Source organism: Rhipicephalus sanguineus, chromosome 6 (genome assembly GCF_013339695.2).
Source record: "Rhipicephalus sanguineus isolate Rsan-2018 chromosome 6, BIME_Rsan_1.4, whole genome shotgun sequence".
Taxonomy (NCBI): domain Eukaryota; kingdom Metazoa; phylum Arthropoda; class Arachnida; order Ixodida; family Ixodidae; genus Rhipicephalus; species Rhipicephalus sanguineus.
Window position 1 is genome coordinate 175,671,458 of NC_051181.1, and position 10,545 is coordinate 175,682,002.

Consider the following 10,545-nt stretch of genomic DNA (forward strand, 5'->3'; position numbering starts at 1 on the left):
CACACCAGTAGAGAGATTCCGCTAGCACTGCGTTTACGTTGAGCTATCACGATACACAAATAACCTTCGCAGAGAGCAATGCATAAAGCAGTGCATATGTACAGCAATGGCACAAAACAAAGGAAACGGCCGACATGTGCGAACCCACTTTTCAGCGACGCATCTTTTCTGAGCAGGATTTCAATCTCGCCAGCAGTTACATCATATACTCTGAAACTTTGTCGATAGCTTGGCTGTCGTTCGAAACGCTGCTTACATTGCTTTCCGAAACTAAGTGGCTCTCTTTGAACACATGGCGGTAGAGGCATGGTGAATAATATTATTACGTGAAGGCACAGAGAGGAGCAAGGCGTATTTACAATATATTTACACCACGCTTAAGCGTTAGACAAGATGGCGGAGAGCGTGCCCCACACAACATCACGTCGTGTTCTTTGGTGCCTTCCTTGCTTCGGCAGTGTGAAATATTCTTGTAACATGACCCCCGGGTGCTGAAGCACCGTCTCGGTGCTTGCTATGGTGTTGCCGAGCGGTAGAGCTTAAGGCGGGACACATGAACAGTGTCTGTAGGCAATGAAACGGAGGCAGATGTAGACTCGAGTGGGCCTATCTCGTAGGTGACATCTGTCACCTGGCGCAATACGCGGTAGGGGCCCGAGTATCGGGAAAGCAGCTTTTCAGAAAGGCCAACACGCCGGGTCGGGGTCCACAACAGCACAAGTGAAACCGGGGTAAAGGAAACGTCGCGATGATGTGCATCGTAACGCTGCCTCTGGTGGTCTTGCGAAGCTAAAATGCGGTGACGGGTGACTTTTCGTACTTTTGCGAGCTCTTGTGATAGCGTCACGGGCGTATTCAGTCGGCGCATCGACGGCTGCCGGAAAGATGGTGTCAAAAGGTAAAGTTGGGTCGCGGCCAAACCAAAGATAGAAAGGAGAAAAACCAGCGGTATCGTGGCGTGAGGAATTGTATGCAAATGTAACAAAGGGCAATGCAACGTCCCAGTCTTGATGGTCAGAGGAGACGTACATAGGGTGCATATGAGTTAAAGTCCGGTTGAATCGTTCAATCAGTCCATTAGTTTGTGGGTAGTAGGCCATGTATATTGAAATGATGAAGAACGGCAGTGGGGGCTTGGGCACGAAGAACGAGGAAGACGACGAAGCCGGCAGGCAGAATAAGAACGGGCGTCTCTCTCTTACAATGACGCAGTCGCGAAACACAGAGCCATCCCACGACGTTAATAACTATCGCCCTTCGAAGCGCACGAGTGCTTTAGGACTCGCAGCCACTACCTTCCGCGAACGGCGTCCCGGCCTCCACGGCGGCTCAACAACACGGGTGCGACTCCGAAATGATCCGCATTTGGCCATGTTGACGCAAATCTCCACGACGTGGCAAGTGGTTCTACTTCTGGCTTTGGATGCGCCGACTGCCATTCCGGAATTTCACGGGTTTCAGGACGACCCGACTATCTGGGTCTCGACCGTCGACGCTGTCGCCACGAAGTACCCTTGGCCAGTCTATCAAGAAATCCGTCGCGGAAGGCCGCCTCCGAGAAGCTGCACAAGCCTGGCATCGCTTTCAAGGAAGCAAGTATGTCTCATGGGCTACTTGGAGCGCGGCCCTCACGTCCACATTTGCACCGCTTCCGGGCGCCTATGACGCTCGCTTCATGGAGATGAGGTCGCGCCGGCAAGCCCGAATTGAAGACATTGCCGCATACATCTGCGAGAAATTACGCCTTCTGCAAGCTTGCGATATTGCTTGGCCCTCTCCGGCAGCCAGACAGTATGTCGTCGATGGCATATACGATTCGACGCACGCGGCCATACTATACTGTCTTTGCAGACAGCCCAACATGACATCGATGCTTTTATCCGACAGGCGGCAGAGTTGCAGGAAACTGCGCAGTCTCAGTCTCGCTCCTCCAGTCTCACCACTGGAACCCGCTACCACGCGGCGCGGATGCTTTTCCTGCGGGCGCTTTGTGCATGGATACAAGTATACTGCCCACAAGCGCCGCGTCAAGCCATCCAGTTCCAAGTGCGGCCACTTCCAACAGTTCGGGTCCGCGTCGACGGCGTCGGTGAGCTCACGGCACTCGTGGATACTGGAGCCCAGCGAACAGAGCTGCTTCGCCATCACGTGCCAGTCAACCTCCTGCCTTGGACCGAGCCGCCCCTACGCGGCCTCGGCGACAGCGTATTCCCTGTAAGGGGTATTCACACGAGGGAGAAATCGGCGGGGGACACGGGGGGATTGCGGATCACGTGACCACATCGTCACGGATTAGTGAGTGGGCGCGACCCCCCCGCGACTCCTAGGAGGAGACGGGGACCTTTTCCCCGACAGGACAAACGATCCCCCGGCGGTGGGGGATATGGCGTAATTTCGGGCTCTTGTTTGGCCACATTGTTTGGCCAACAAAATGAACGGAGCATTTTGTTATACAAAATGTTTCGTTTTTCTAATGAGCGTCTCAACGAGCCGGTCTACGCTATTTTACATAGGCACTGAACTTTCTGTGGTCTTACCTTAAATGCCTAATTGTCATGGCTATTAGGGATTAACCGCAGCGGTGGTCTAGTGGTTATGGTGCTTGACTGCTAAAGTCGCAGCGGGCGCAGTTCGATGCCCGTGTGCTTATATTTAAGTTTTATAACACCACATGGTTGAAATTTCCGGAGCGCTCCACTATTGCGTCTGTCATTATCATATCGTGGTTCCGTGGGACGTTAAACTCGGCAATTATTATTAGCTCTTGGGAGTGCCGCCTCTATCGTATTCCTATACTTATTCGTTTTGTTTGATGCAGAACCGCTTTTCTATTTTACTTCGTTATATTTGTTTTTCTTACTTAGTCTTCTCTAAATATTTTTACTGTTACTAATCGCCAGGTAATCGGAGCTTATGTGGCAATATAGTGTGAATAGCGGCGGTGTCCTGCGGCACTTTGTGCGACTACAGAACACGTCTGACACGTTTTCTGGGCTACACATGTTCTCTCATAAAAGAAAAATTGTTAGAAGATGACGCATTACTGAGTACGTCGCTAACGAACGCTTTACGCCAACCGATAAGTAGAATATAAAAGTGCTTGCTCTTTTATGTCCTCTACGTAAACAAGATGCGTCGCAAAGAATGTCACTACCAGCGTTCTCGCTGATGTACAACTGTCCGGTGATCGGGTATTGCGAAAACCGTGATACGTTTACGGGCAACGTAGAACTTAACAACGGTATTTGCACCATTGTGTGGAGGCATCTTATTGAAGATGGGAGCCCGCTAGCTGGTTGGCAAGGAGCGCATCGACTCCACGTAATTACAAAAGCTGCAAGTAAAAACCGTTATCAGCGAAGTGTATAAAGAGCTGTCATGGTAAGCATAAAGCAATAAGTTGTTTCGGAACAAAAGTAATATACCTTCAGCAAGAAATACAAAACTTTGGAGATACTAACAGACATATCATTCAAATGAAACAAAATTGGTCGCAGTTAATAAACTTTCAAGCGAACATTTTCGTGCATCGGCGTTTAGTGCTACATTACCGTAATACAGATATATAATGAGAAGTTTCCGAATGTATCGAAGTATCTTAAGATACAATTGGAATGTATCGTATCGGATACAATCGGCGTCGTGGTATCTTGTATATGGATCTCAAGTACTTCTTGCCTGAGTATCTTGTATCGTATCGCGATACAATTTCAATGTATCTTTGCCCAGCCCTGCCTTCTGGCTTGTGCGAGTTTGAGGTACTATGCCAAGTGTCGGAAAAAAAATTTAAAAAGCGATAATCCCCAGAAATTATTACTCCACATTATAAAGCACACTTTTTTTAGGAGCGTGTGAACATTATAAAGCAAGTCCTATTTTTGTTAATTTTTCGTAATTAAAAATTTCATTAAAAGTGGGCCTTACGCGAACAGTCCTAACTCAAGTTCCACTCAATAAAAAAACCTGTTTTTTTGCAGAGACATGAAAGATGCTTTGGCCAGTGCAATGAACCAAAACAAATGTGATACGATGAATATTCAAATAATAGTGATTAAATAACCAGAAAATTATGCACTAACACTAGGGGCACCTTCGTACCAAATAATAGTGATTAATAACCAGAATATCATGCACTAACACCACGGGCACCTTCGTATAACAGGCAGCCGTAATAAATCGTTTGGCACGATTTTGCTTATTGAGGTTCATTACGCACCAGCTAATGTGATAAGGAAGTGTGCGAAGTTTTAATGAAAAATCTTCATTAGCACAAACGTTATGAATGTTCGCGTACGGAAAAATACCAGAAATGTAAGTTCTGAGAAAATCAACAAAAGAGATTCGAAGCAGGTGCAGCGCTTACAGAAAGTGATCAAGAGCCCTAAAATGCTCGATATTTGTAGCTAGTTCCATCCTGGTCCTTACTCTTGTGTGCGTTCGCTCGAGCGGCAACTTCCCTTTTTTTTTCTAGCTTGCATTGCCACATCAGTGCCGTGGTGGGATGCTTTCGCGATGCGGTGCCGATCATTTCTGAGGCAAGTTTTTGCAGTGCAGAGGGGGGGGGGGGGGCAGGCTCGATGCCAACTTGCTTCAAAATATTAAATGTGCTTCTGTTGCCATGACTGAAATGACACACAGCGTCATACAAAGCAAATTTGATGATTTAAGGCTCAAATACGCGTCCTTGAGATGCACGACGTTGCGCGTCCACCTGGTGAGATTATGACTTATGATTAAAAATGATTGGTTTACAATGCTACCAGAGCATTATTACATGCTCTCATTTGATGTGATTGTGAAATAACTAACAAAATACTGCATATCAAGGCAATCTTATGATGCACACAAAACCGGCACTTTCAGTTTCGGTTTCGTAGATAATGGGTGGTCTAACATTTTTGCTTGTATCTTTTCAAAGAAACTGCGTAGACAGGAACTTTATGCACCAAAGTGATGGGCGATGAATTGCGCATTTAACATGACCAAAAACCGAAAAATGACGTTTTGGAAAAAAAAAATCCCCTTTTCTACTTGGTCTCATACCTAAACGTGCATGTGGCATACGTGAGAAGCAGCCCACATCGGCGTGTCGTCAGCCGCTCTTGTAAGAGACGGTGAAGCTGTATTCTTGCACCCAAGGCGGCCACAAGGGTCGCGAAGGTTGACAAGCCAACGCAACGAGTGGTGGTCAGTGAAGACTGTGAATGGCCGCCCATACAGGTAAGAACGAAACTGCGGAATAGCAAATATTACTGCCAAGCATTCTTGTTCCGTGACAGTGTAATTCTGTTCGGGCCGGCTTAGAGAGCGACTTGCGTATGCAATGACGTGTTCACGGTCACCATAACGCTGGACTTGAACAGCACCAATACCTATGCCCCTGCGCAACACCAAGGATGACATCTTTTGAGCAACGCTGCAGGACTGCGAAGCTCGCCCGGATAAGTCTGGCCGTCAATCGTGATTCTTGCAGTGCTGATTCCAGGTGGCGTTATCAGGTGGCCTCCATTAAAGTCCCTGGATATTTTTGGGAAAGTACCGTCTTTCTTTTAACTGAGCCGCCACGCCGAGCACCCTCCTCTCCCGCCTTCCACCTCCCCGCTTCACGGGCCGTCGCCCGGGAAAGGCGCGCGTTATCAGCCTGACATAGCATTCTTGATAGGAAAGTGGCGCAAGCCGGGTTATAGGGCCGGCGCTCTCACGGTGGCCGTTTGGGAGAGGATATACATAACGTTTGGACACTTGGGAGAGGAGGGTTGGACACTTCGGAGAGGATATGGAGGAGAGTGTCGCCACTTTATATATCAAGGGACTTTAGCCTCCATTAAACCCTGGATATTTTTGGGAAAGTACCGTCTTTCTTTTAACCGAGCCCCCACGCCGAGCACCCTCCTCTCCCGCTTTCCACCTCCCCGCTTCACGGGCTGTTGCCCGGGAAACGCGCGCGAACCTCTTTCTTTTTTTCTTATGTTTTCATTTTTCGCCGAACCCGACTTCGCGGGCACCAACGTTGCGCGCGTTATCAGCGTGACATAGCATTCTTGAAGGAAAGCGGAGCGAGCCGGGTTATAGAGCCGGCGCCCACACGGTGGCCATTTGGGAGAGGATATAGATATGGTTTGGACACTTGCGAGAGGAGGGTTGGACACTTTGGAGAGGATATGGAGGAGAGTGTCGCTACTTTCTATATATTAAGGGACTTTAGCCTCCATGTCCGAATTTCGGGTCCTTCCCAAGCGCTCTTTACTTCTTCAGATTGGTCATAGCTTGGTGGCGAACGGGCCTCTGACGACGGGGTAGTCGGCTCCGGTGTCGACCAGTGCGGTGACGTTGTGGCACTCAATAAGCACGTCAAGGTCAGATGTTCGCCGTCTTGCGTTAAAGTTAAGTCGCTGCGTCGGGTCGCGGCTAGGTCAGCTTCTCCCGCTGCTTCTACGTCATTTCGACAGGTGTTCAGGCCACGAGGTTTCGTCGTGAGGGCTTTGTCTGGTTTGCGTAGTGGTCTTAGGGTATCGTTGCGGCGTTGTCGTCGGCGGCGGAGGATCTTCGCCATTTCGTCGCACAGCAACCGCGCCACCATCGGTTGCTGCCCTTAGTTTTCTGGATACGGGCTAGGTGGCTGGCCCCGGGTTGGGCCAGAGTATGGTCGGCGTTGCGGAGAGACGTAGCGGCCTGGTGACGGCGATCGGAAAGGTCCTCGGGGGGCCCATTGCGCTCCTGCATGATAGTCGGCGATGTCACGTGGTCGTTCACCTCGTCCTGGACATGGCGCGTTGATGGCAAATCCACACAAGCCCATCTCGCGGTAGCGCCAGCGGCGGTAGGCGTGGCCGGCTTCTCCGCAGTGGTAGCAGAGTGAACGGTGGTCGGGGGCACGCCACACGTCGGTCTTCCTCGGAGTGTTGCGCTGGCCGACAGTTCGGCGGTACGGCGTCGGTGGCGGCGGCGGCGGCGGTGTCTGGCGGCGGAACTGCGGTGGGGTGGCGTCTTCCCGTGGGCGCGCAGAGGGAGCGCTACGACGCGCTGCAGCAGCGTAGCTCATAGCCTCCGGATGAGGCTGTGGTGGTTCGGGAATGCCCAACGCTTGCTGGACTTCTTCACAAACAATATCGGTGATCGAGTCCACTCGAGGCTGCGATTCCGGAAACATCTTACGCAGCTCTTCACCCACGACCGCTCGGATGGTCTCGCGCAGGTCGTCGGTGTTCTGGACTTAAGCTTCGGCGTAGTCGGTTTTGGGTGAGCGGTGGTTGTACTACCTTGCCCGCATCTCAAGCGCCTTTTCTATTGTTGTCGTCTCTGTAAGGAATGCGTCGAAACGCTTGGGCTGGTTGCGAACAAGTCCCGCAAACAGCTCTTTCTTGACTCCCCGCATTAGGAACCGGAGCTTCTCCTCAGACGTGGCGGGATCGGCATGACGGAAGAGGCGGGTCATTTCTTCGGTGTACATCCCGACGTTCCCATTTGCGGGCTGTACACGGCTTTCCAGCAGGGTTTCCGCCCTTTCCTTATGTACGATACTTGTGAAGCTTCCGAAAAACGCGGCGCGAAATAGATTTCAGGTCGTCAGGGTGGCCTCTTTGTTCTCGAACCAGGTCCTGGCTCCATCTGCAAGGGCGAAGTGTACGGGGCGAAGCTTCTCGTCGCAATCCCAGTTATTGAACTGGGCAACCCGGTCGTACTTTTCCAACCATCTTTCCGGGTCTTCACATAGTGATCTGCGGTATGTTGACGGTTCCCTGGGCTGATTCATGACGACTCTTTGAAGCGACACAGTAGCCGTCATGGTGCCTGTCGCCTTTGTGGTTTGTGGCCGTGGCGCTTGACTTGTCAGGCAGGGGTCCGTATTGTGGTGGCAGTCCTTGTAGTCTGCGGCTAGCTCGACTCTTCTTGGTGGTGTCGGTTTCTTCTTCGCTACGCGGACTGGGTTGACGGGGACGTCCGGGACACGAACAAACAGCACCTCCACCAGATGTCACGGGGTCTTGACGTGGACGAGGCAGCAGCCGGCTTGCTCAAGACTAAACATTTTATTTGGGTGAGCCTGTGCCCTGTAAACGAGAAGTCAAACTACAAGTGATACGCACTTACACTGATAGCGGCGAACAGAGCGTCGGCCGTCGATAATCTGCTCTGCGGTAAGGCGCGTTGGCATTTACACATGCAACATCGAACATTCCAGCCTTATCGCTGATGGCCGCGTTAGTTCCAGAATAGACTCAGCTCTTCGCGTTTCCGCGCTCAGTCTTAACAGATGACCCTAAAATAATTTGGAACATTCTCAGACATTCTGGCGCGGCTTGCGCAAGGCAGTAGTAACACGTGTAAGGGGGCGGTAATATAAAACATAGGTAGAAAGGAGCGCGCGTGGCAGTATCATATAGTATCTATAGTATCATATATATATATATATATATATATATATATGAAGCGGTCTGTGCCTGAAGCATTATCGCGGAGGCATCGAGAAGAAGAAGAAGAGGCTTGTTTTTAGAACAGGGATAATACATGGCGGAAGACATCCATCTCTGTCCAGCTCAATGTATGAGTAAATTACCTTAAAGGAACGCTACATTTTGGCGCAGCCGTCAATCGAACACGTGGGTGACATTCTTCGTCGATCGAACGTCACCAAGTGGGATAACCTTCTCCAGCTACCAAGTGGAAGGTGAGCCAGCGAAGAACCTTGGCCGAGATGCGACAACCGATACCCTCGTTCAGTCGGTGTTGCAAAGAGCTTCAATTAGCCGCGAAGAACTTCTACAGACGGGATCCGCCAGGCTGGCCCTGCAGCTGGACGAGCTCGAGGACTGGGTCTTGAAGCCTTCGCGCCGACACACCGTTCAGAAGGAAGCATCGGCGGAGGTGAGCTTTTTTACGAACCTCATCGAACAACAACAACGACAGATGACGCAGCAGACTGAATTTCTCGCAAACGTAATGAGATTGAATGACCACCGACGAAACATAGTGGAACCAGATATTTTCGAGGAAAGCTCCGCAGGCCCCAACTACTGGCTTTCGTTTTACGAATATGCATGCGAAAAAAATGGCTGGGTCTCTGACGACCAGAAGATTGAGAATATGCGCCGCTATCTTGGTGGTATAGCTAAAAAGTGGTATGACACGCAACTTCTGCTTGAACCACCAGCATGCTGGGAAAACTGGAAAATGATATTTTTGTCAATTTTCCATCGCAACGCTGTGGAATGTTGGGACGCGGCTCTGCGCTTCACCTACCGGTGTGGTTCGTTGCTAGGATATGTTCTTGAGAAACGGCGCTTGTTGCACGAAGCGGAGCCTAAGCTCGCACCACCGGTAGCGGTAGCTTTAATTATGCAAGGGCTATGCGTCGATGTCCGCAGCCAAGTTCAAATAAGAGACCCGAGGACATTTGAAGATCTCCTACAGTGCCTGGAATTCGTGTCGCCAACAGCTGAATTGCCGCAAGAACTGCCGCCCGGTAAAACAGAACAGGTTTCTAATTCAGCTGAATTGAACGCACCACATGAACTGAACGCACATGAGCAGTCAGTTCATGTGTCTAGCTCGTTACCTTGTCTAAAGGAAAGCTCATACCACCATAGCAAGGGTCATAGTGGCACACTGTCAGTACCTCAACCGTCACCGCCGAGAGAACCAGAGGCCTATGAAGAGCCCCAAATGACAGGCTTGTACGATACAGTCTACGTCGTGTCCACTTGCTTGCTCCACGTTCCTGTTAAAGTCAATGACGTGGAAATGAAAGCCCTCGTCGACAGTGGAGCATCCGTGTCGATAATAAACAAGAGGCTCGTGGACGTCAGCAGCCTGCATGCTGGAAGGACTCTGCGCGTTCAGGGATATGATGGGGCTGTGAGTTCTCGTAATGAGTGGGCATCTGTAGTTCTCTAATTTCAAGGCCACAGAATTACAACCGATGCGTTGGTGCTGGCAGATGTCACTTACGAGCTCCTACTATCTCGCCCTGACATAAAGAAGTTAAAGATGAACATTTATTGGGACGACAAGGTTCTAATTGAAGACCACCTAGGAACAAAGGATGAGATAGAGACGCCTCGACGATTAAGACAAATTTACTGCGAGGAAGACATACAAACAAAGTACCCAGAGCTCTCCTGCATAGGAAACTACCCTCCAGCAATATGATTTCATGAGGTTCCTTTCGACCTCGCGGACAAAGCAATTGTTCGACGAAGTCCTTATAATATGTCCCGAGAAAAAAAGGTATGGCTGAAATCAGAGTTACAAGCGATGCTTGATGCTGGCATTATAAGACCTTCGGTGTCGCCATTTGCATCGCCAATAACTATTGCTCCGAAAGAAGACGGTAGTTTTCGTCTGTGCACAGATTACAGTGCTCTCAACCAGCAAAATGAGTTGATACCATACCCAATGCCTAGGATTGATGATATCATTGACGAGACCGGTGGTTGCCGTTGCTTTTCACGATTAGACCTTTGCAAAGGCTTCTGGCAGATTCCATTGAAGGAAGACACAAAGAAGTACACCGCGTTTATTACACCGTTTGACTTATATGAATAC

General features: G+C 50.0%; 1 protein-coding gene across 1 annotated transcript in view; it reads right to left on the minus strand.

The window, feature by feature from the left end:
- Positions 1 to 7,450, minus strand: part of LOC119397732 (ABC transporter G family member 23) — a 104,489-nt gene extending 97,039 nt beyond the window's left edge. Inside the window, exon 1 of the mRNA XM_037665145.1 lies at positions 7,265 to 7,450. Coding sequence (XP_037521073.1) covers positions 7,265 to 7,450 — 186 coding nt within the window. The remainder of the gene's footprint in view (positions 1 to 7,264) is intronic.
- Positions 7,451 to 10,545: the final 3,095 nt, after the last annotated feature.